The 26,650-nt window shown below is 38.8% G+C and overlaps 1 protein-coding gene across 1 annotated transcript in view; it reads left to right on the top strand.

Annotated features, from left to right (window-relative positions):
* NELL2 (neural EGFL like 2) overlaps window positions 1–26,650 on the top strand; it is a 154,065-nt gene that overhangs the window by 47,288 nt on the left and 80,127 nt on the right. Inside the window, exons 10-12 of the mRNA XM_065648237.1 lie at window positions 17,841–17,932; window positions 20,694–20,796; window positions 23,845–23,973. Coding sequence (XP_065504309.1) covers window positions 17,841–17,932; window positions 20,694–20,796; window positions 23,845–23,973 — 324 coding nt within the window. The remainder of the gene's footprint in view (window positions 1–17,840; window positions 17,933–20,693; window positions 20,797–23,844; window positions 23,974–26,650) is intronic.

Here is a 26,650-nt window from a genome sequence, read left to right as displayed (position 1 = left end):
TACATGGCAAAGTTCTTTTTGCCTTGCCACCCAGCAGAGGATCTGCATCCAGATGGCTGACTGGGAATGGCCTCTGATCAGTGCTGGCCCTCCAGCCATGCCTGGCATTGTGTCAGAGCACATTGGCTGGTATCAAGCCAAAGTGGTGCCATGAAGTGTGCTAACCCTGTAACTGCACGGGGGACTGCAGACTGTAATCAAGCCTTTTCAAGCTTGTTGTCATTTACTGTTTCATTTACCCGTCCTTTGGATTTACTAGTATGGACGTCACCAGTTAGGCTCGCTCAATAGCCAGTGGAAGAGACTGGCACCTCCAGAGGGCATTTGGTGCTGAGAAGAGTCTGGAGGAGATGGGATGAATTGCCTTCTGGAGGTGCACATTTGTTTCCATGGACTACGCAGGGAGCTCGGGCAATTAGAGTAGGTACCAAACTTTTAGACAGCTGAAGTTGTGGGGTTAATCTTTCCATAAGTTAGTATAATGTAAATCAGGTGTGTCAGGTAGGAGTGGAAAGCACCGGATTTTTAAGCCTGGTTCTGATGTTAAGTAGTTATGCTAAGAGACTCATAGGATCCTACCACACTGCCAAGCCCTAGGAGCTGAACCAGCCAAGCATTTAAATATTGGACAATGCAGCTTTGTTGTATCTTGTTTGATGACATTCTCAATACTTTAGGAATTTCAGCACAAACTTTTCTTAAATATTTAGTTTGAGGAAGAACGCTTAGTAAGGAATGTTGTAGATTTTTTTTTTTTTTTTTTTTTACCAATATTGCTTTGACTTTGGCTCTTGTGAGCCAAAAGAAAACAAAAGTAACAAACCCTGACCTTCTCTCCTAACTCCCTACCTTTGTTTGGGGCCATTCAGACAACTCGTGCTGTTTTGTCTTGTGTGACGGTTGATGCTGCTGGCATAATGAATGGCAATGCATGCAAATTATCAGTGTGTTCTCTATTAGACGTAATGGGCTAAAAGAAGCAACGATCTTCCAAGGCACATAAATTGGATAGTGTGTTGGATGTATATTTCAGCTACAGGCAAGCTATTCAACACAAGATTCAGCTACCAGAGCATACATCTTAGATCAATGGAAGCTTCCCATGGAGAATTGTTTGGAGCTGGGAAGCACAGAACACTTTCTTTTCTATTCCCAATGCAATTCTAAACCTATCTGAGAAGGTACGTGCAAGAGATGATTAAATGATTTCTCCTCTGCAGAGACAAATGCATTGTGTGGTGATAGGCACCGAAAAAAATCAGGGAGAGATTAAGCTCCTCTACTGACCCTATAAAGTATTGCTTTGGACTTGGCTTAAGAAGTACAAGGACGAGTTCATTTATTTTAAGTGAACTATGGAAGGACTGCCAATGTCTTAGTAGCTGAGACAATTGCTACTTGGTCAGCAAATCTTTTTATGGTAACTTTTTTATTAGTCGGTGTATTAACACTAAGGCATCACTTCCAATAGCTACGGGATATATGTTATTTTTTAAATGGAGCCAGTGTATTATTAACAAATTAGCTGATTTTCATTTTTTTGAGGCTGGAAGTGATATTCATACCTGTATCTGGTGCAGTAATAACTCCCATCATCAAAGACTGATCTCCAGGAAGAAATTGCTCTCCTCTCATCACTGTCCTCCTCCCAGTGACATTGCAGTTACTTAAAGACCTCATCCCAAACTATTTAAATCTGTCCCAACAGATTTCAGTGGAGGTTAAAGTCTCAGCCATTATGTTCAAATCTGCAGACAGTGATTTTTCCATGCACTCATTTTTTTTCTGAAACAGGACCTTTGGCTTTCTAGAGCATGGTAGCCAATAACACAAGTATTTTAAGCAACCATAAGAAGCATAGGGCTATGTTGGATCAGCTCACCCTTCTGTTGCTAGCAAACTGGAGAGCGAGCACATAGAGAGGTTCTATAACTTGGGAAGGATTTTTGGACAAAATAATTAAAACATAAATATGGACATGGTAGCTCTTATAACATGGGTGGGTTTCTGCTGCAGTGATCTGTCTTGCTAGTTTACAGAAACTTAATTATATAATTAAAATTAAGGGAATTTCCCCTTTTGCTCATCATGATATGTTGATTTTTCCTGAAAGCTACTCACTCTCCTGCAAGCTCTAGTGCTTGTAGCCTACTGACAGTGAGAAGAATCTGTGAAAGCCCATCTGCTTCTCATTTGCGCAGCAATTGACCATCAGCAAGAGTACGAAATTTTTTTTACAAACTTAAGGAATATGGATTAAGCTTCCTCTGAAATGCATCATCAGGTGGATTGAAGCATTACGGACTTAAGCCTGTGCTGCTTACTAATTTCCATCTTTTCACAAAATTGCCACCTCTCTCGAGGGCTGAAGGACCAGCACCATCCTGCCTTAGGCGACGTGTGTCAGTGGCAGCGCAGCGCGCCAGCCCCCGCCTCCTGTGCCCAAGTGCAAGGAGCTTCTGCATTCAGTGTGGCACAGAGAAGAGGCTGCAGCTCAGAGAAATGACTGAATGACAGGATTACTGAGCACTGACTTGAACATGCCATATAATCCGTGCAGTAAATCAGAGGAAGGGGCAGTTTGGAACCTGAAGAGCAGCTCCAGCAGGACAGTGGGGACAGGACATGGGTCTCAGGGCTGCAGCTCAGGGTGACAGAGAAGGCATCACTTCTGGAGAAAGAAGAGGCAGTTTTAGCAGTGGAGCAATGATTAGTCATTTATCATAGCTTTTTTACGAAGCACACTTTAGAACATAAAGGAGAAGCAACATTCTGACTAAGGCAAAAGATTAGCTGCTTTTTAGCCTATATTTATATGTGGGTTTTTAAAGATACAAGTTCAAATAAAGTATGAATTCTGTTATTTTGAGGTATTTTTCAAATATGAAAAATCAGATCAATTAGCCTACTTTAGAATAGTACTAAAAGATACCTGGGAGCCATGTTATTTATTATAACCTCCTGTAGTCAGCATGAAGACCTTCTAAATGTTATTTAGCATTTAGAGGAATAGTGTCCATTCAGCCTCTGCTTTCTGGGTTTTCTATGCTGAAATAATTCACATGAATTCAGGCTTTTGAATCGCATACAATGGTAGTATCACATTATAATGACAAATAAAAAGCGTTATGTACACACTTGTACTACCAAGATGAATTACACTGTACTTTACTGCCCATTTATACCAGTTTATTACTTCAGCAACTCTATGTCTTCAAAAGAAAGGCAGTTTTTATAGTCATTTAGAAATAGGACACAAATATTTTTTTATAAAGAGATATTTTTGAAGGGAAAAAAATGTATCCTTGAACTCATGAAGATCAATAAAATCAGTGCAGCTATTTTAGATTTATAAAGTGGAAAAGCATAATTGATGCATGTATCATTTGTGAATCCATTTGTGAATCCAGCATAGCTCCAACAATCAGTGTCTCACAGGATGGTTTGGGCTGGAAGTCACCTCTGGAGATCATCTGGTCCATCCCCCCTCAGGCAGGGCCACATAGAGCCAATTGCCAAGGACCGTGTTCAGACAGCTTTTTGAATATCTACACAGATGGAGACTCCACAGCCTCTCTGGGCAACCCATGCCAGTGCTCGGTCACCCTCACAGTAAAAAAGTGCTTTCTGGTGTTCAAATGGAATTTCATTTGTTTTAATTCACGCCTATTGCCTCTTGTCCTGTGACTGGGCACCACTGAGAGGACTCTTTCTATCAGGTGTTTGCACACATTGGGAAGATCTCCTCAAAGTTTTCTCTTCTCTGGGAAGTGTAACATCTCAAGAAGCTCAGCATTGAGACACCGTGAGAATGTTTTGGGGCCTGTCCTGTGCTGGGCTCAAAGCCAGCTGAAGACAGTGGAAGGACTCCCCTTGGCTTTGGTATGCAGGGCCAGCCTCACCCTTGACCCCAGCTGTTCACTCTCTGCTGTGTTTTTCATGGTAAAGCTATAGAAATTTTCAAACGACTCTTATAGCAATAGGTTTGGTATGTCCAATGGCAAAACTGTCAGGGGCTTTTCGGTACAAAGCTTGATCTTTGTAAGCTGGGCAGTCAGTATACCTCCATCGGAAGGGAAACACTGACTTGCTTCACTCGCATTTTCCTTCTCAGCAGTACGTTCACTCTTTTATGTTTGTTATTCTGTGTAAATTAAAATACCGCTTACAGTAAATTGAAATAACTTGCAGTAATTTGACTTCTTAGAATACTTTGCTTTTACATTTTCTTCCCTTCTTCCACATGTCCTTTGAATTTCATCATTCTGTGTTAGCAGAGGAGGACTAGGGGAGTTGGTGCACTGTACCTCAGTCAGACTTTTCATGCGTTCAAGTGCGTCTCCCTCCTAGACAAGTGATTTTTGTAGCTATTCTGGACCCCATGCATTATGGAGCTCCACTGGAAGACATCTAGATCTGGAGGCAATGTATCAGTAGATGAGGAGAATTCCAGTTAATGGTAAAGTCATCTAATTTTAGTCTTACTGTGTGCCTGAGGAATGAATTATAAAATAAAGTATGCTTAAGAAAATCCTTATTCATTAAAATACATTACACTAAATGTATAGCAATCTGCACTAAAGAAGAAATTGGAAACATAATATTGGTAATTTTATTGGCAGAGAATTTTTTTTTTTTTTTTTTTTTCTGGAAGTATTCCTGTAGGCTATGCTTTGCTCTCCCCTGCTCTTCTTATAGCTTATTTTGTCAAGACTGTCTGGGAAGAGAATCTATTCTTTTGCATTCATTTTTCATTATGTTCTTACTAGGGAGTTCACAAAATATAAAATACCTGCAGCATTATTATATAAGTTTATTTCCAGTGCAAATAAAATGTTAACATATGTTAGAGATGAATATTTTGGCTTTCAGACAACTGGGAGTGGACATATTGACAGCATTCCAATCTCTAATAAGTTACTACCCTGACTTTAGTAATGCTGTTTTCACCAAAATTTGCTTAGTCAGGTAGCTATGAAATAATAATAAAAATATTCTCATTCTATTTATAATTACAACAATCACCTAGAATATGTGAGTGTTCACATGGCCATATGTTGATTTCAATGTGTTTGTTCTTACCAGTGATGCGCTAATGTCACTCTGCACCTGCATCATTAGAGTGTGGGGTTAGGGGATTTCAATTATTTAGTTCTTTATTTTATTTGGTCCCATAACCAGGAGCACATTGCTACATCAGCAGCTTGTTCTAGTTTCTGCCTGGAGCTTTTCCTCTGTAGATCTTGCAAATTTCTGTAGTACCAGTAACAATGATCTTTAGTGGCCATGTCTGAAAAGAGCAGAACTTCGCTTTAGCTGAAAACCCCCAAACTGCAGTTTTTGCACAAAGTCACAGAAAAGTAACAAGTTGGAGGCAGAGAGCACTTCATGGAGCTGGACAAGAGCAAAATACCAAAAACCAGCTAACCAACCAGACGAAATTCATGGCGTGTGCAATTTTCAAGGACCAGTTTGCACCTAATATGCCCTTACTCAAACAGAATTGCCACATTGACAAGGGTTATCTGGGTGGAAAGTTGGCCTAGGGGAGACACAGGTAGGAGCCATGAGAGTGTAAAAGAAAGCACCCATACAGTTTTCTGACAGTGCCTTTGTCATGTGAAAAAATGGGAAAGTTGTGAAGGCTGAAACTCAATAAATAAAATACTGAAAAAAAACCTCACCACAAAACCATCAATAATGTGATCTTATTTCCCTGGCAGTCTAAGGAAGATATAGTAAACTATGAGTGAAATTGATTTAGTGAGATTAATATAAAATTATGTATACTGTTATCCTTTATTTGTATGTTTGTAAAGATAATGATTTGAACTAGTGGCTTTCAGTCTTTTGGACTGCAGAAGTTTTTTCAGTGGAAACGTGAAGTGAATAAAGCCTGCTACTGCTTGGTTCATTCTCTTAGCCATCACTTGCAGATACCTGAAGTGTGACGTACAGACCTCCAGGCTGTTATTGATCACTGGTGCTACATCTGTCAGCACATAAAATATATTCAGCTTCAAATAATGGCCGCTTTGTCCCATGTGAGACACAGCTTCAAAATTGAAATCTCAGCAGATATGGTGTAACAGTCCTTCCTCATACTTCCATCTGTTCCTTTCCAAACAATCATTGCAGTCCTCTTTATTTGAAGTTCCTGCTACTTGCTTTCTTCACTGTACTAGGCACAGTGCTGTATCTACAGTGATTCTCAAGTTTTTATCACTGTTCTGCATCTTTGCCAATATAGAGGGTGTCTTTACTAATTATTGCCTTTTTTTGGTGGGGTTTTATTTGGTACCAGTTTCCACTAAGAAGAAAGCTCTGCCCTTTTGTTTGGGAGGGTAGTTGACCATCCTAACTAAGCATTCCTATATGGAGTAGCTGACTAGTATTTTTTTCCTGCTACTTGTTGAAATAATTTCTGTAACTTTATGCTTGGAGATGAAAATTCTAACACACTCCTGGTTGCTCTTGGAAAAACTTAATGTAATTTTTTTCAAGTATAATTTGGACTGGTTTCCCAGATTTCGTTTTCTTTATAATTGATGACATTTTGTTAAAATCCATTAAAATTATTTAACATCTAGTTTTTTTTTTTTTCCCTAACAGGTGAAAAAAATTTGAAGATATTATTAGGTTTGTCATAAGCTATTATGGCGAAGAAGGGCTTTCTTATCTTGCTTGTTTCTGATAACCAGTATATACTTATATATAGTTAGTAGTGTTAGAATAGTATTTCAGTGACATAATTGTTTTATATAATAAACTGCGGCAGAAAATGCCTGGTTTCAATTATGACTTTTTATTTTTTCCTATGCTGAAAGCAGAACAAGAAAATATGCTTAACTCGTCTGGAAAATAGGCACATACCTGTTACTTCTAGTGAGAGAGTACTTCAAGTACTTGGAAGGTAGGGAAGATGAACTGGCATGATTCTCCCTTTATTGTTATTACTTTGATAAAGAGATGTAAATTCAGGTATTATTTCCTTAAGATGCTTCTTTAGGTTATATTCATATTCACTGAAGTGCAGCATCCTCTCTAGGCACATTTTATAGTCTTGTAAAGAGGGAATTTGTTTTGTTGATATTTCCATCATGCCATATCCAGAAGCTTTGCTAGATCCTCAAGGCACCTAAATGAGAAGTCAAATCTGAGTATAGCTTAGAAGAGATAACAATTTTGTATATGGTTGTTGTGAGGTTCTGAGACAGGCTTCTTAACAGGAGTAGAATATGACTTCAGAATGCTTAAATCTTGTCTGTGGTCTTCAGTGGCTGTGTATGTATAGAGTTGGTAGTATAGTTTAAGAACCTAACCACAATTTTTTCATTTTACTACTTTTGCTGTATTTTATTGCAGAGTTGCTATGAAGAAATGTGGGAATAAGTGAATAGATTTTAAAACCCAGAAAATCGAAATAGATATATAAATAATAAAGGAGGCACATCCTCATTTTCATGCATCACTTCAATGACCTTGATTCACACCTTTGCATCTTTGCTGCTGTTTCCGATGTGACATCTTGAGTCCCATGAAAACTCAGTGGAAATAACAGGTTGATTCATAGACTGTGGGCAAACACATTAAAAATCCTCAGCTTGGCTTCTGCTGTGCTCTGAAAGCTGGTCTGTGTGTACATTGCAACAGTCTTTCATCATCTGGGAAGCTATTTACCAGTACTGTTTAAAGCAAGTCCCAATCATCCTTCTTTCTTGCTGACAATTGATCCTGGACAGCAAGAGCACTGTCCTTCGTTCTTTCCAATAAAATTCCGTGTTTTGAAGTTTAATATCTTCTAAACATATGTGGTCAGATATCAAAGTCTGTTAAATAAAATCCTAAGGTAGTTGTTGAAATAAAATATTTTATGGAATAGAAGAAACTCTCTCTGTTGGAGAATGACAGCCCTTTGCATTTCCCCACCCCCAAAGGCTTGAAGGTTATATTGCAAAACCACCTGGATTCTGCCGTTTAGAATGCAGTTCTTAGCAGACCATGGTTGACTGGGAAATAGGTAGATGCAGTGAGCAGATTTATTTAAGTAGCTGTACTTGTTATCACTATTATTTGTATTAAGGTACCTTTAAAACCCTGCTGTTATGAAGAGCCATCAGTCCAGTTACTGTACAAACAGAAGACTATATTTCATTCTGCAGGATGTGACAATTTAAGTGTAAGAGAAGAGAAAAAGACGCTGGATATAGAGCCAAAGATGCAGGGACAGTAAGGGAAAACTAAAATAAATGAATCATTGTCCTGTCAGGCTTCTCTCTCAAGTGTGTCTTGCACTTCATGAGCTCTGACCTTGAGCTATTGGCAGTGTGGGCTGTGCCTTGTGTTCATAATCAGGGTTATGTCCTGCAGGAAAAGTACAAACTAAGTTGCTCATATTTTTTCAAGATTTGAGGCCAAAATTTTTTTTTTCTTTCTCTCAATGTATTTACTCCTATTGTTTTAGCTCTTAGAACAACAGAATTTAGAGGGAGGGGAAGGGAGAAACTAAATTGACTTTTCAATATAATTCAGTATTGTAATTAAGTTATCCTCATGTCTTTAAAGCATGTTTCTAGCATTACGGTTATTTACTCCTCACATTTGTCATGGAAATACTGAAGTATTCCCTGCATATTGAGGTGATGTGATTACAGGCAATGTGGTCACAGGTGGATTCATTTTCTCAATGCCAATGAAGTTCCCTCTAACAAAACTAGATTGTTTGGCAGGAAAGGCAGTACTTGTTCTTCACAGGGCAACACCCCAAATTTTTTACCTGTCAAGTTTGATCATCGTAGTCCACTGTTCTCCTAAATATTCAGACTAGATCTCTGCAGCTAATGAAAACAAGGTCTTTGCTAATAATATATTGAAAACAAATTCAAGAATTTGCCAATGCAAACTGGTATTTTTCTCTCAAGTTTTCAAGAGCTTGAAAAAAATGAAAACCACTGACAAGTTTCATAAAATTAATTGTTTTGTGTTAATGCTATTTAACCCATTCCAGTCACTTCTGAGATTCTTGATAATGAAATGAATTAAATTTAGAGATGTACCTGATTCTTTTCTATACCATTGAAATTGCAGAGTTGTACTTTGTCTTATGTAGGTTTGATGCTAATAGGTGATAATTAAAAATTAAATATTTTTTTCAACTGTACTTTCGGATTCTTGGTTTCCATACAAAGGTAGTGGTAGACAAAGGAAGAGGAAAAAAAGTGGGTTGGCTGACATACCAGTAAGATGAAAGTATGGCGGCTCTCCTAGAGACTGTCATACACTACAGCCCCAAATATAGAAACACACCTGATTGCACACACACGTGAAATCTGAGTCAAATGTCTGGAAAGGTCCCCCTGAAGACAACAAGACAACAGGAGTGTTAACATAGGTGTAATATATACTTTGTTTTCTTTTTTTTTTATATTATCATAGACTTTCCCTCATTGATGTAGTTCCCAACCAAGAATGGAATAGTTCCATTAGCAGTTGCTATGAACTCCAGCTTACTGTTTTTCTGGGACTGGGTTGGGTCATCAACAGTTACACTCTGGAGAAATAAGCTATGACAAAGCAGAATCTGTGAACGTCTGCTCCAACTACTTTTACATTTTTAATTATTTCAAATCCTGAACTGACTTTAGACATGAAGTATTGTTTGGGAATGCACAATGGATAATAGTAACTTCTGGCAGCCTTGAGAAACAGGGGTGCAATGTTAAGTGTAAAGGGGTTTCTATTTAAAGTTGTCTTTTGAAAATTTCCAACTTTATTGGTAGCACCTGATTTTCTTTAGATTACTTTTTGATTAAATGCTATTCGATAATGAATGTTGAGAGTGAGTATATAACAAATTTGGAAAGCTGATTTGCATAACTGACTTTAATCAAGTTTTCAAAAAATGTGTTTACCTTGCTGTCTGTGTTAAAAACATTTTGCTGAACTAATGCTAAGGACTTAGTTTAAGAACATTAAGTAGAGTTCTCTGGAGTGTTTGTGATTATAGCAACTAATCCTGTTATTCTGGCTGAAGTGAGGGAGGAAGATGATGGGTCTCAGAAGAGAGATGGGAAGATGAGCAGATTCTTTATGCAGGAATGAGGATGGGTAGAGGAAGTTTGGGAGCATGAAACTCTGTACAGTTCCTGTATGGACCTAGATGCAGGTGCTTTGAAAGAACTGAGATCTAACAACAGCTGTAGATGTGGTGCTCCATCCGTGTGTTAGTCCACTCCTGGAAATGTCTAACCACATTAGACTGGCCTGTGCCGTTATGCAAATAGAGTGTATGTGATTATTGCTGTAATATCCAAGTTAATAAGGAGCTCTCATTTGTAGGGGAAGTGAAAGCACTTGGATTTGGGAGGAAAATAAATACAATGAAATGGAACTACATGATGCCGGGTCATAAGAAGTCGTGCCTTTGCCAGCGAGGCATGTGCGGCAAAGTCACGATGCAGAATTTCTGGCTAAAGTGTCTATGGAAATTGTTCTGGGTCAGGGAGAGTCTGGTTGAGAATGGGAGCATCAGCAGGGTCCCTGATAGTTAGTCAGATATGGGTATAGTCTTTGGATTCTTAAATAACGTGACAAATTTTTGGAGCAGAAGCTGTTTGGAACCTCTATGGCTTGGGGGCATGGAAATGTTGCTTCCGAGTTATTTTCACCCCAATAAATGCCAAATTTACTATTTTGTGGTGAACTGAATAGTTTTGCTGTTTGCATAGAATGTTTTTTAATGCTGTCAAATGAAACACTGTCAAAATCTCTGCAGGTGCTGCCATTCAGAGGTACTTGCCTTTTACTGAAGATGCTCATGGGATCTGTGTCCACAAGGCTGTAGAAAGTGATTATCTCACTAGTCACATGCAAAAATATGTCTTTGAAAGTTATGCATAATTGGTGCACACTATTTTTTCATGGCAAATGTGGCCAAAAATGTGAGTAGTGTCCCAAAATACTTTATTTCCCCCCACACGTCATTTGAAGTCTCTGTGGAGCAGAGTAGAAGTTACCCCACATAAGGGCTGTTGGAGGAGTAGATGTCCTCCATTGTCCTGTCCATGGGGTGTCCTAACTTAAAACATGGCGATGAGGAACGCAACCTACTTTTTATATAGTAAATTTATGCTTATGGATGGTAACTGTTTTCCTCTCATAGATTTAAAATAATGACTCAAAAAGCGTGCAGATTTTTAGCAGTTCTTCGTTACTTTTAGAAATTCCCAACACTCAGTCCTAATCAATTAATCAGATTTCATCTTGCATATGGATCCCTGTGACTTGAGGCTTTCTGGTGGGTGTATGTGCAAGTTTAAGCATGTCATGAAGTATAAGATGGTTTAGAAAGGTGTCTGTTTTTCTATACTGCGTTATTTTTCTCTTAACAAAGTTTTCAAAAAAAGCACCTTTTACAGTTAGCCCAGCAGTCCAGCTGAGAGAAGGTAGAACTGAAGAAGAAATTTCCCTGTCATTAGTAGCTATCAGCATTTGATAAAATATCTGTCTGCACCTTTGCTAAGATACAACTGTGTCACTACTACTGTGAATAGCTTACATAAGGAGTCCATCAGATAATGTCTAATCCCACTTTTATGAGGATTAAGTGGGCGTATAGTGTTTGCATTGGAGTTCTTTTGGTCTTGCAGACTGTTGTGCTATTTATAAACCTTTAATATAATTGTAATACAGTAATCATATAATTAGTAGTAACTGTAATTGCTTTCTTCACTCAGCACCCTCCAAGGCTTTTATTTTGGCATTTGATTTTACTATGTGACATTTTGCTGCAAAAGTTGTTTGAGTATGGGATGGCCAACATAGTTAATTGGGCATAAAATGGATGGGCATTTTGATTGCATTAGTCATGCCGCGTCTTCAAAATCCTATATTTAGAGTCCAAAATGTTCCAGTTCTTTTTGACAGGCAGAATCTGGTCCGTTGCTCCAAAGCTGAAGTTGTACATGTCTGTCAGTAGAAATATTTTGACTGCCATATTTAACCAAGTTAGAGTTGTGGTGTGGGCAGCAATAATGACATTTTTAAGAGAAGCTGATGTCAAACACATTGTCCGGATTCGATCTTTGCTTAACCAGAGACAGGCACACGCTCACTTTGTGCTATTTGATGTCCATTGGCTTTGATCAGACTCCCTGTCCTGCAGCCTACTTTAAAAGTTTTACTTTACTTTAAAAGTTTTACTTAATCTGTCAGCTCTATTTGCCTCAGCTGAACTGCTATCGACAATTTTTAGTCACATTTTGATGTGCTTTTTCAGTGTTCAGATTGCTTTTGTAGTCTTTAAGCATGCCTCAAGTAGCCCTCGTTCTAGGGTTCAGATGAATTCTACAGAATACTTCCCAGCAAGAACACATGGGATAGATGGATTGTGTCATTTCCCCATGGTAGTTGATGGAAATATAGGAAACATAAGAAGTAGGTGAAAGAATTTATAATTTTAGATTGACTCCTTGCCAATGTGACTAAACAGCCCGTTAGTGTTCGTGGAGGTGGCTCACACTGCAGATGCTCTTAAATGATTATAAACGTCCTGTAGAACAATGACTTTGTGTTTTCAGTGTAAGAGAGACATTTAGTTTTTTCTGGCTAACAAGAAATAAGGTACAAATAGTAATTGGTTCCTTATCATTAGGAAATTTCAAATCAGATTATCTTTTTTTTAAGCTGAGGAAGCTAAAACATATGCCTGCAACTTTTCAACAGTGATTGACTAGAAAAAATAGCAATATGTTTTCCAGTTTGAAATCTGGAATAATTTGAATTGTTGAGGGAGACGGCATGAAATGAAGCAAGTCTCCACCCTCAGTGACTACAGTAACAAGAGGAACTTGTGCTCACCACAAAATGAGCAAAGAAGAAATAACGCCTGAATCCCTGCAAAGATAAATGAGAAAGGGGTGGGAGCAGTGCCTAATAATGGTGTGGCAGGCGAGAGAGAGAAGTTCATGAAAGGTGACTGTTATCTGTGTGTATTTCTAAGCATAAAGCCACACAGAGGTTTTGCACTATGTAAGCTTGCAAAGTAGGATTAGTGGGACTTACACAATGCCTAAGCCTTGATCTCTGAACAGTGGAAAATGTAATCAAGGAGGTTGCAAGGAGGAAGTTAGACAATTCAGTGAACAAGGAAGGTTTTGTTGTTATTGTTGTTGTTTTTGTTTGGTTTTGTTGTTTTTTGTGTGTGTTTTGGTGGGGTTTTTTGTTGCTTGTTTTTAATTTTTTTTTTATGCTAATTTTGGGTGTTTCTCTTTCCCATCTCCCCCACCAGCACACGTGAAGAAAGAATACAGCAACATAGAATTAATTACCAGATTTAAAGTTACATTCATAATTACTACCAAATTTCACAAAACTTAAAGTCATATCTGCCACTTACTGGGCAATTATGAATACAAGAAAATAAAGTGGTTTGAGGAGTTCACCACTGTCCTAAACTGTCTATTTTCACTTGGTGATAAGTCTGAATCAAAATCAGCTTAGATACCATGGGGAAGTGTACATGCAGTCTTCAGAGGAATGCAAACGCAATCTAGATGGTGAAGGTGATAAATAAAGAAGTGGGAAAATGTACTAAGTGATATCCTGTGAACTCAGTAAACGGAAGGCAGGAGTTAGCTAGGGCATGGATTTTGCGTGGATGTTTTAAGAAATGCAGAAGGAAAGTGTCATTCGGAGGCCAGTGGGAAGAAAAAAGAGTTGTGAAAGAGAAGTGGTGGTTTGACAAACTGTTGACAATTCACTGAGTGAACACAACAGCCAGTGAACATTCCTTTTGCTGCATGGATACAGAGAAGATGCCGTGTTAAATGATACAACAGGGAATAGTTGTATTATCTCTACACCTGTGTAAATTAGGGGTGGGGATATGAGCAGACCTTGTTAATAATTTTTTAGACCCTGTACTGGTGCCTATCAATGAGTAGTCAAACTTCCTAGTAGGCTTTGTAGACTTTCTGTTTCATCTTCTTAGAAAACTGTGCTTTGAATAATATACGTTGGTTTAGGTACTGGAGGGCATATGGAAGTTTGATGGCAAGAGGAAATGGTTGATGTAATTCAGCTGTAGATGAAATCCTGCACAGGCAATAACTATCAAGTTCTGGAACAACTAATCATCAGGTAATTTCTTGACTGTGACTCGGTCTGTCGAATGAAAGGACTTAGGGAGATGAAAGATGATATGTTTCCCCAGGGAGATACCAATCACAAACTAATCACAGTATCCTGGGAAGCATCTAGTCAAGCAGAAATTAAATCTTCACCGGACTTTCCAATTACATGATTCTAGTCCAGATGTTCATGTTGTTGAAATATCTTTATTTCTGAAGGAAAATAAAGACATGAAACACCACCATCACGAGATGCGTACTGGCTGTGACAGTTGCTAACGGGAGGCAGGAGAAATGTTCTGTTCTGCTCTGCCTGTGATGTGGGTCCTGCCGTCTTAGGAGGAAAATGGGACAGAAGAAAGTTAGCTTTTTCTTACTAGAAATCTTCCCAATTGTGCTCAATGCTCACCTAGCGAGACAAAGTTTTTAGAAGCCTTCAGCTTGATGAAAGCTGCCCTGTGCTGCCTGGCAGATGCCTCCTTTGTGGGCAGCAGAAGAAGGGTGGGATGGCAAGAGAACAGGAGGAGACAGAAGCATTTTCAGGAGGATTGGAGAAGTAAAAATGGTGTACACTGGCAAAGTTAGACCATTACTAAACCTACAGGTATCTGTCTTATTTAATAAACATGGAGACAGTGGTAGAGGTGTAGGTGAAGTGACCATGTGTTTTTTGTAAGCTCATTTGGCTGGTTCAGCATAGGTGAGAAGAGAAAAAACTAAGTGATAGTGCTCTGAATTAGAGCTTCAGAGTGTACTTTAGTTCTTGCTGCTTTTTAATGGAAGGAACTGTCCAAGTATTTTGGAATCTTTCAGGTTTAGGTCACTTGTAGGATAAAAATAATACAGGTAAAGTTGATTTTGACGGTTTGAAGAAGAAATGTCCTTTCTGAACATAGATAGAGCAGCAGACCATAAGAAGACATGCTTGGGCTTGTGGTCAGATTATTAAGGTTAATGGATTTTCAATTTAGTTTCAATTTAGTTTTTCAATTGGGCGTTTATTATTTGTTGGTTTTTCTCTTTTCTTAAACAGAGTTTGATCACTCTGTATAGGCAAGTCCCTGATACCTGAGGGCTTTATACCCTTGCCGACAAAGCCACAGCAAAATCCAATAGCTGGAAATACTTAGGGGAATTCAATGAATGAGATGTAATTTTCTTAGCTGCATGATGGCCAGGTGTTGTGGTGACATATTAAGGTGTGGAGGTGGAGAAGTCAGCTCTGCTTGAAATTTCTGGGACCCACACAAGCGTCTTGAAACACTCACTCTGCTGCCACTTTCTAGCCTTTGAGAAACAATCTCTGAGTGTATGAAAGAGCAAGGGCTCTCTGGGCAAACTGCTCTCTCATAGACACAGAATTTTCAAGTTTTTCTTTTTTTCAAGGCTTTATGGAGAAAAGTTGATTTTCTTCTGGAAAGCAAGGGTTTGCGGTACTGCATCACTGCATTATGATAATTTCATGTGCCAAGACTTCAGAGGACTGTTGATGGACTCAATCAAGAATTAATGTCCTGATTTCATACTAGGCTTGGATGTGTTCTTTTGATGTTTTTTCTATGTGCATTATTTTCTAAGTTTCTCTGAAGAATAGGAGGCTTGTTATTGATAAGGAGACTGGATTCAGTGGACTATGATCCATGATAGTATCTATACTTACAAAAGTATGTATACTTCTTTTTAAGATGCCTGGGTGATCCTATTCATATGTTAGGAGTATTTTGGCTTCAGGAGAGTGTTTTCTTCCAAGACAGAATGACAGTGATCTTGATTTCTTTTGCCTTTCGTGTGAACACAGTCTGCCTATTGGAAACATGAGGATGTGTTCTCAATCCATTGCCATTGTGTGGTCCTCAGGCATTGCTGTGCTTCATCTTTGCCTGTGACAGGTAGCTCTTTGAAGCTTGAAATGTGTAGGGCAAGGGAAGGGGCTTAATATACGAGTATTTCAGTTTAGTGTCATGGCCAGTAATATATAGGAGGTGATATATATGACTGGATGATTGCCTTATCCTGTCTGGATTCAAGATGTGCTGGTCCCCAGTAAAGATTTATACAGTTTTTTTCACATACTTCCTTCTAGAAGAGCTTGTTTCTATGAGAGAAAAGTGGCATGTATTGAGATTTTTGACTCTTTATGACCTTTCTTTGTGGATGTTGTAGAAACTTTCTCCTTCTGTTAGCCCCAGGACTCTCCTCTGGACTCTTCTGTGACTCCTCTCTGTACTTGTTTTATTAAATCTGACTGCAAACTCTGCCGTTCATGGGATTTGGGGTGTTGCAATGTGCTGTGTAGTTGCTTCTTGAAAGTGCCGTGCAGGTGTATATCACACAAGATATTTTATATATTATAAGAAATATTTTTTGGAAATTGAAAAAACCCCTTTTTTATGACTTTGACCATCACTTTTTCAACATCAGTTCCAAGAGCTGACTTTTTACATGCTGACAAAGTAATAAGAAGTCTGTAAAATCAAAGACCTGCAAGTTAAAAGAAAAGGAGAGCTGAAAATAACAGCAGTAAAGGCTAATTAATATAGGTCATGCAATAAAAAACTCTTCTAGATGTTTTAAAATTGTCTACAAACTTTAGTCTGTTTAAGCAGAATAGATAAATCTCTCTGTGACTGAATTGTAGTATAATTGTATACATCTCCAAATCAACAACTAGCAAATTAGGCCTCTAACATGTAATCTGGAACTTGAAAGTGGTAACCTGCTCCTGTTATTTCGTGATTATACTTACTTGATGAGCCTTGACTGTGTCCCAAACAACAGACAGACATCCAATTTTCTGTACCGAGCAGTCACTTTACTTAGTCTTTATACTTTGCATAATGTAATTGCAGTAATGGGCCCATTTAAAAAAAACAGGAAGACAGTTTGCTGTAAAAGTATTTTATGTGGCCGTTAAATACTGAAGAAGAACTTTAGCGAGCAATCCGGCATGAGCTGTGTCAGCACCCTGCTGTAACGCCCGGCACTGCCGGGGTGCAGAAGTGGCACGAGGCCAGGGTCTGGTATGACAAACACCGAGCCTGGGGGGTCCTGCTGTCATTTGATAGTCAGAGACTTGATCCTACTTGTGTTGGGGAAAAAAAAGAAAAGAAGATGGTCACTAAAGGCCAGTTTCTGTACAATAAAATTCATATACCCTCAGCAGTGGCGGTTGGTAACCGGATAATGAAGATACAAATATACAAATACCTATACGGGGAGATGAACCATCAAAGGGCTGTGACAAGAAATAAATATGTGGCTTCAGTGATCACCCCATCATACAACATTCCTCTTCAAGAAACTGATTATCTATTAATGCCCGTCGTGCTGCTCTTACAGCTCCGTTTCCCTTGCCACCCCTGAGCTGTGTTGCCCACAGTTGTAGCTTCCCTGGCGTGACCTGGGACGCGGCTCTTCTGCCCTCCTGGTAGCCACCAATACTCCGTATTGCTTCAGCATCCTTCACCTTCTGCTTATGTGTGTAGTTTGTGGGGTTTGTTTTGTTTTGTTTTGTTTTGTTTTTCCTCCTCTTTTTTTTTTTTTCTTGTGATATCCAGACTCCTACAGGTAGGTTTAGAATATTCTTGCAGCTCTTAGTCTTTTCATTTTGAAATGCAGTTTTCTTTAGGAAAATGCGTCAGTTCTATAAGAAAAGGACTAGTATTTTTTTACAAAAACGTTGTGGTTTTTTTCTTTTATTTTCTCCTGAAGCTGTGTGCATATTTGAAGGCAGAATCTACTTTGAAGGACAAAGAGAAACCGTGTATTCAAGCTCAGGGGACTGTGTTTTGTTTCAGTGCAAGGTAAGAATACTGTTGATATAAAAAAAAAAATTCTTGTGTGTTAGAAATATCAAAGTCACACTGAAAGAAGCTGTTGAAATACAGACAGGTCTACCTTAGGAAGTAGCAACAAAGGACATCTAAGGGGTCCTGTGTTTATTTTGTCTTATTGAGTTCCACATCAAATTTTGCAAATAAATTTACTTTGCATAGTTGCAAGCTTTGATTAAGCAGCTTGACAATCAAGCTGCATTCTATCCTCCTTAGGTATCGTCTCCATCATCAGTAATAAAAAGCCAGCAGACTACGTTACGTTTCCATTCACACATGTGCAATGTTATTCTTCAAAGTTATGTGCTCAGATATGAGAGATGCACAAACGTGATGGGGGCATAATTTGGAATTCAGGATAATCCTTAGAGGAAAAGCTAGATGAAAAAGAGGTAAAAGAGCTGGCATACCAGTTGTCTGGTAGTTTTAGTGGTGGAAACGGGGTAGGATTGTTATTTTATTTGTAAAGAGAACATGCCCGATGCTGAGTCAGTCTTGTCCTTCTGGAAGAACAGAGTTGCTTCTCAGAGCACAAATGCTCTTTAAGGGCAAAATATACCCCAGGGATGGCTACGGGTTGAGAATTACACAAACCGCTGCAGTGGGGCCCACGCTGCCTTTCCAGGGGTGGGATGGGGAGGAATTCGGTCTAGTTACAGAGCCACATGCTGCGGGGTGGCGTTGAAAACCCGAGTGCATATTTCTAGGGCAGAGAAAAAGAGGGGAGCAACTGCCCTGGCCACACTGCAGCTGTCTGTTGGACCAGTTTCTGGAAATCTCAAAACACTATTTCATACAGTTGTGAAAAACAATGTTTTACAAAGTAGAACTGGGGACTGTTGTCTTATTGCTGTTGATTTTCATCTTTGTGAGCTTAATTCCTGGAGTAAGTGATTTGAAACCCTTTTGAGAAAGGAAAGGAGAAGCTGACCAGAAATAATTTTGAATTCGGTCGTACACTTTTCAGGACCGTGAGCTCGTATTTTCAACATGACACCTGGGACATGAATTCTGTGATTAGTCAATGGGTATAATTAACAACCATCAAAAATTATGTGATGTTGCCTCGCATTTCTTGCAGCTGGCAAGTGCGATACTGGATGAACAAAATGCCTCTGTTGACTGTGCTAGTCTGTATTTTGTTGATTATACTTGTTTACTGGTGGGCTGCCTGACTGTCCTGGCAGAAATATTAAGCAGCAACTTTGACTGATTCAAATGCTGCTTTTTCAAGAACTGAAGTACATATAGTTTCTGCTGAACAGCCTTGTGAATGATAATTCAGAGCAGAAAATCCACATACTGTAAGCTGTGTTGGTCAGTTAGGAAGTCAGAGGTGGGCACTATTTTACTACAACCAAAGTTCTCATAAAAGGATATAATTAATGACTTCAGCTCCAGAAAGACTTAATAGGAATGGCACAAGCGCTGATTTCATGCTTGAAGGCTTATGATGGTGTTAACAAGGCAATGTAGGGAATTTCTTCTTTTTGTCTGTATGCAATTCTAAACATCATTTTATGTTTTGTTTGACTGCTGCAGTTGTGCCTGCTATAGGCACACACTTTTCTGTTTGAATATTATAAGACAAGTGAATGAAAAATTCTCTTCCAAATTAGAAATTGTAAAAGAATTAAATACAATCCAGACTACTCTAATTGTTATTATTTCTTTCATTTTTTTTTCCTTTATTTTGTGAGATTGCTGGGTTTTGCTTGTCCTGGCATACAACACATCTGTGGCTGGTTTTCTTTACTGTATTATCAGGTTAGGGTTGGTTTCTCTGTCAAGATTGTTTAAGGTAAAGTTTGAGCAGTAATTTTGATGTTGGCCATAGTGTTCATGTTTCATCTTTATATTTCATGCTTAAAGAGGGTTTAAAATTAAATACGAGAGCTATAAGAATAATACATACAATGGGACACGTGTGATTTTAAACACTTTTATTGCATGCAGAAATACAGGGTCCTGAGTTCAGTGAGCTCATATTTTAACCAGATTGCTGATTTTCAGGCAGATGCCTCTGAGGAACATGTTGTTTGCCTTGTTTTCTGTCTTTTCCATATCACGACTAGAGCACTGCAAGACACATTAATTAGGGCCCAAGGGAGCCTGAAGGTGGCACATCTGCGGTAGCTGGATTGCTAAGGCAAGCTTGTCATGTGGTCACACTGCAGTGATTGTGTGTGACCTGCACTGAGTGCCTGAAGATATTCAGGTATCACCTGGGCATTGGACATTTCCAGATGTGTGATCCAAACTTAGCTGAAAAACCCTCCCTTTCTGAATAGGGAATCAGTGCCAGTTTCCTTCAGTGTTACTACCACAGTGTTGACAGCGAGATATTCAAGTTTGATTTTACTTGCTGTATAAATAAGAAGCTGCTTAAGAGTACTCCTTATAAGGACGCTCAATTCTGGAATCTGCTGCCTAATTGTTACTCTTTCAGGCACAACTTTAAGAGAAACTTCTGAGGCAAGTTGTTTGACAGCTCAGACAAGAAGAATGAGAGCTGTTGCTGCACTTCTGCTTGCTTGAAAAGGTTTGAGTATAAGGGAGTTCCTGGTGCCTCTATTGCGCTATGTTGTCCTTTCAAATGGTTTTTGAAGGTACCTGGAGTTTGGAATAGGCAGGTTTTTGTTTGTACGTTGTTATGCTAAAACTCCACTTAAGTTATCATTTAACTATATTTCTTCTCCCACAGTATTAATCTATAACCTCAATTTAACAGGACCACAAAATGCAGCGTATTCCAAAAGATGGTTGTGCAGCTTTGAACTGCCCAGAATCTCAACAGATCCCCTTATCTCACAGTTGCTGCAAAATCTGTAAAGGTAAGGTAATAGCTGGATATATATATGCTCTGTGTAATTTTGCATTCTTATAGGTGATACAGATTTTTTCTTATGATTTTGAATGAGACACTCATATTCATGATAATCACTATATGTCTTAGAAAGCTGAATAGATAACATCTACATTGTGGCATCTGAAAATTCTTTGCAAAATGTCCAACAGTGTAAATTCTGGGGAATGTTTCCTGGCACTTAGTTTTTCAGTCTAGCCAAAAGTGGCTGAAAAGTCGAAGAAATCATATACATAATTAGTGATTTTCTACCCTTCACCCACTCCTGCGTTCAAACAAAATGACACTAGAGAAATGTCCGTGTTCCCCAGCATCTTTCTGCGATGCTTTGAGATGGCCCTTTCAGAGAACTATTCATGATATGCGGTCGATTGAAGACTGGAGTTTACCCATTTGGGGTTGTAGCCTGCATCTAGGAGCAGAAGCTTTGGGGAGTATTTTAGTGTGCTACCTACCTTTGTGTGTTACACGCAGACAGATCCTGACCAAAGGAGAGAGGTGCATGAAGTGCTCTGTCTTGAGCCCACTCTCTTGATCTGGACTAATACTGGTATCTTCGAAGCTTTGAGCAATTGCATCTTCAAGTGGCTATGTCTATTTCTTCTATAGCTAAATAATGATAAATTGATACCTGGCATGAAAGAAGATGTGAGACTCTTGGGCTGATTTTTAGGTATACTTCAATGAAAAGCAGAGTGCAGCTATACTTGTTTCTGTGCAACTCAGCGCAAACGCGAAGGATATGCTTAATGACATCAAGCAGAGAGATAAGAAAGTAGAAGAACTTAATGAAAGTTGATAGTTCTTGAAGCCTATCACAGTCAAAAAGGATTTTTTAATGATGATTTTATATAGAATCTTCAGTGGCTTAAAGAAAATAATTCTGTTTTTTCATGCCTGGTATAGCTAGTAAATTTTAATATATGTCAGGTGAATGTTTTCTGAACATTTTCAGTCCTACCAGAACCATGCTAGCTTGGCCTCTCGTGAGCTATGGAGCTTATTCTTTAAGCAAGAAGCAACTGTACACTATTATTCAGCAGCATATATTTTGTTAATTAATACAACTGATACATAAGTGTTAAGAATCTTAAGAAAACAAAAAAATCAATTAAAAAAGCCCTTACCCTTTCTGGTTAACATGTACATTCTTAGTTATTTAATACCGAAGTCTGATACAAACCAGTCCAGACCAGGAAATAAATAAATAAGAATATTGCTTTGTCATTAACTTGGGCTTCAATGAGGAAGACAACAAAAAGGCAAAGAGTAGATGTCGCCATGGCCAGAGGTTGCTCTTGACACACACACTTCTGCTGTCATCAACGAGTATTAAAGACCCTCTAACACTAGAAAAAGTGTAGAGTTTTTACTTCTTGAGGTCCTGAGTTAGATAACAGCACCGTGGTAGCTACAGTAAATTATAATATTTAAGTAACATTATCTAAGCGCATCTCTAGGTTACAGGGAGACAATCCACAGCAGAAAAGAAAGAGAGAAAGAAAAACATCTGCCTCTCATATCATAGTAGGTATGTGATGTTTGCATTGTGACCATGTCCCTGGGTCTCAATCCTAAAACATTCTGTCTTTATGGGCTCTTCTGTTTCTCTTGTCTTGTTTTGCTTGGTCTGTGTTGCTTCACACTGTTCCTGAACTGCCCAAGTGCAAAACACCTCTCCAACCTGACCTCTGAGCAGACTCCCTTCCGTTGTCCTGCTCATTTAACATACCTTCTGTGAAGTTAAGGGTAGAAGCTCTTTCATAGCAAAACATGAAGGAGAAGCCAGGTGGAGTGATAAAAATAATAATCTTTACTGTCAACAAATGCTTGTTTGTTATTTTGCAAGAGGCCTGTATTGCGGCCTGGCTCCACCTTGCCTTCTGGAGCTGTTGCTGTTACATCAGTCCTGGTCCCCTGAGCCTCACTCACATTCCCCAGTTCTCCTGTGGGAAATTTTGAAAGAACAAAATAGTTATTGGAAAACAACAGTGAAGTACTGCTTCTTGACCAGTTCTGATGCTTCAGTTAAAGAAGGAAATTGAAAAAAAAATGAAGTTGTTGAGAAAAACAATGAAGGAGACAGGCTTCACACCTTTATAGACAGATGTAGAAATTGTGGAAGCTTCAAGTCAGTTACTACAACCAACTTGAATTCAGTGTAATAAAGGATGATTTAATGGTGTTGAGCAACATGACAGTATTAGATTTCATGAGATAAGACATAAGGAATTTAAAAAAACTACATAGTTGAAAGGCTGAATCTAAATCTTCCAGCCTGGAAAAGAACTTCAGGGTCTTAAAAATTCGTAATTAAGATGCAATGGAAAACACTCACACTCAGGAAACATAGAAGTGAAAAAATAAGAAAATAGGAAATAGGGATGGCTAAAATGTGAGTTTTAAAAATTAATTTATCTGAAATGGAAAGGATGATGCAATCAGGGAAGAGTATTCAGTCAGTGGAGCTTGAAAGGAAGAGATAAGAGGAAGAGAAAAGCCAAACAAGTCAATGTTAGTCAAAGACTTTTGTTTAAATGTGGAAGGATTTTATAAATGCTCCTGGGAACAAGAAGTGCTAGGAAAAAAAGTAATACCACTAGTAAAAGAAAATGAGCTACTGAGTGTCTAAGTGATCAAGCTCTTTTATAAATGTCCAAACAACAACAACAAAGAAGAAACTTAAGAAAAATATATAATTAAGAACTGTCCTGTAAAAGTACTTAACAATGAGAAGGAGACCGTAAGGAAATTTAAGCAAGCGTCCTATCCAGCTGCCTTAGATCAATGCCATAACCTGAAATTGAATCGAAGACCAAGAGACAGTCTGTTCTTGTGGCCTTTAGCACTTCTTTCATCTGTTTCATGCTTGGTACAATTTATTTTTCTATATCTCACAGACAATAGAAAGGTATTCTTTGACCTCACTGAAAAAAAAAATAGGACTGTCTTTGACAGGGATGTTTTATAATCCCTGGATTCTTTTTAACCCTCAGTCATATTTGTTTCTGTGCAGGCCATGACTTTTGCACTGAAGGACATAACTGTATGGAACATTCTGTCTGCCGAAACCTAGATGACAGAGCTGTCTGTATCTGCCGAGACGGCTTCCGAGCCCTTCGAGAGGACAATGCCTACTGCGAAGGTGATACTTTGTACAGATGCTTGGCACCCCGTATAAATTATTGTGGGATTAATGTATTGATTCATGAGTTGTCAAAGTGATAGGCCTATTACATGTAGTGAATTAGATATGCAGCATATTAATCAAGTAAAATAATTATCTCCAATTAAGTTCTTTAAAAAAAAAAAATCTGATCGGTGTCAAAGTGGCAAGTTAATATGGCTGAGGTCTTGAATTAGAAACATGCTTCTGTATGAAAGTTTTCTTTTTTTTTTTTTTTATTGTGGTATTCAGATATTCAGGCAACCTACAAGTCAACCATTTTAATAGCATATTAATATAACATTTAGTTTATCTTTTCACTGCTGCCTGTTCCTTTTCTCCACAGGGAGTAAGTAAACGCTATAGACTAGATACTGGTATTGTTAATCATACTGAGTAATTATTTATTATTTGCGCTGCTCTTTTGGTATCAGGAAGCAACACGCTACTGAATCAGAAGAGAAGCCTCTATAATTTGTCTCTTTACAATGTAGCATAATCCTCCAGCAAGGAGAGCCAAGGTCCTCTGCAGGATCTCTTAGCTTTGTGCAAACTGTTGCTCTTCCTCAGGAAAACCCTGATTCTGCAAACACATAATACTAGTGCATTCTTACCATAAAGCTTAAGTGTTCCTAGCAGGATGGCCTTTGACTAAAAGTTCATTCAGGTTTAGCCTGCTACATGAAAGTCAAGCATCTGTGAATAGAGTCTAAGGTACTCTGCAGTCCCACCTAATACCTGGGTTGTTCTCTGGTGATGCACAATTAAATGGGATGAATCAGGGCCTTTTAAGACTGTCCCTTTGGCTGAACTCTGCAAAAGCTAGTACCTGAAGCTTACTTGAGTTAGTAGCTTCATTAATGTTAGTGGGAATGCTCATCTGTAAATCTAGATTTGAGAACTCATGACTGTTTTCAGGAAAGGAGAATGTAATTAATTCAGCTTTGCATACCTCTCTGCTTAATGTTTATGTAAACCTTCTGACAGAAGCCTGTTTTGAGAACTAAAAATCATGCAGAAACAAATCCCTTGCATCATGTCCCAGCAGACATCTGATACCAGGACCAGCTGTATAGCTTGTTCTGTGTTGCAGCATCAGGCACATTTTATCCTGTAGTCCCTGGAGACTATGTTGAGGCTGAAGGCTGCTGATCTGCATTTCTGGGAACTCATCAGCCATTTCCTTTTCCAGGGGGTCACTGGAGTAATGGAGTTATGGTGAAAACAGGTGCTTTAAGAAGGTTTTTTCCGTGGCTCTATTGTTACTTTGCTGAGTGAAAGCAGAAAAGCAAGTTATGCTCTCTTAGTGATCTCCACATCACTCATCTTAGAGTCTGTTGCTATGTGTGGAATTTGCCAGGCATGTCATAAGCAAAAAGAAAAGAAGCATTTTGATTAGCATTGGTGGTGAAATATTTAGATGAGGACACAGTAGATTATCATGTGTGAGACTGATGCATTCGTATTATAAGTGGATTTACCAGTTTGTGCAGTACTTGAATTCGGCATGATGATTTTTTGAGAAGATTTTTTGTCCCAGTTGCTTCTGTGTGGGCAAATAACATTGTTTCTGAGTGGTAATTATCAATCCTTTTAAGTGCTTTCAAAAAACGTGTATAAATGAATAAAAAGTTGGGACATATTATTTACATAAAAATAATAATAGTATTATTTTTTGGATGCATTCTCTCTTAAAAATGTATATGATTTAGGGCCTGATCCAGGAACACTTACTCACCTTGAAGGCAGCGGGGGTAAGTTGCAGTAGGAAGATGTGCCCATGTGAGCAAAGCTCATGAGATTGGGTCTCTGCCAGACGAGGTTGTTCCAGCCAAGGGCAAAGCCAGCTCAGCAGGCAGAACAGCCCGGCTTTCCTGCTGGTTATGGACCGTAGCTGCAGCCTGGGCACCGCACTTGAACTGTGTGCGCACTTGGTACGCGGGTCCAGAACTGGCCTTGGCCGGCCATCCCTGGCTGGGTGTGCAGGTCATATGCTGGAAGGAGAAATGAGGTCATAGACTGAAACTTTGGAGTTGTTTTTGTGGAAGGGGAGGGGCAGGGGACTGATATACCCATGTTTCTTCAGAGGTGTGCTTTCTGCATTGCATCCCTTTTTCCAGCCCAAATGTCTTATTGAGCACTGATTTTTTTATTTCTGGAAAGAGACTTCTACCTTACTATTAAACAATGTAATAGCAAAGGGCACAATAGCAATAGTGTAACACCAAGTCTTTTTAGAGTCCTGTCCCTCATCTTGAAAGGCTGAAATGATCCCAGCCTCTCAGCACATATCCTTTCTTCACTGTACCATTATTGTGGCTTTAATTACAAGCAATGCCAAGTGTAGAAATGTCAACTTAACTTTCAGAGAAGGCTTTTTGTAATGGCTGGAGCCCCTGGGTGTGATAACTGTTTCTATGTTCATACTTTACAAACTAAGGTATACTGCGAAATTGGATGTCATTGAGCCAAACTTCACTAAATACAATCCCGATTTGTGCCTCAGCACTGTCAAAACTCAAATAATAAACTGAAGTAATGATGCTCCCATTGGCAGAGCTTCTCCTTAAGGTAGAAGAACAAGCCCAAAAATATTCAAAGCTGCTTTCAGTATGGGTCTGGAAAAGCTGCATAAATTTCATCTGAATGATTGAAA

The sequence above is a fragment of the Caloenas nicobarica genome, chromosome 1 (assembly GCF_036013445.1).
Source record: "Caloenas nicobarica isolate bCalNic1 chromosome 1, bCalNic1.hap1, whole genome shotgun sequence".
In the NCBI taxonomy this organism is placed as follows: domain Eukaryota; kingdom Metazoa; phylum Chordata; class Aves; order Columbiformes; family Columbidae; genus Caloenas; species Caloenas nicobarica.
The sequence above is the reverse complement of the archived record's forward strand: the minus strand, read 5'-3'. Positions and strand labels throughout refer to the sequence as shown.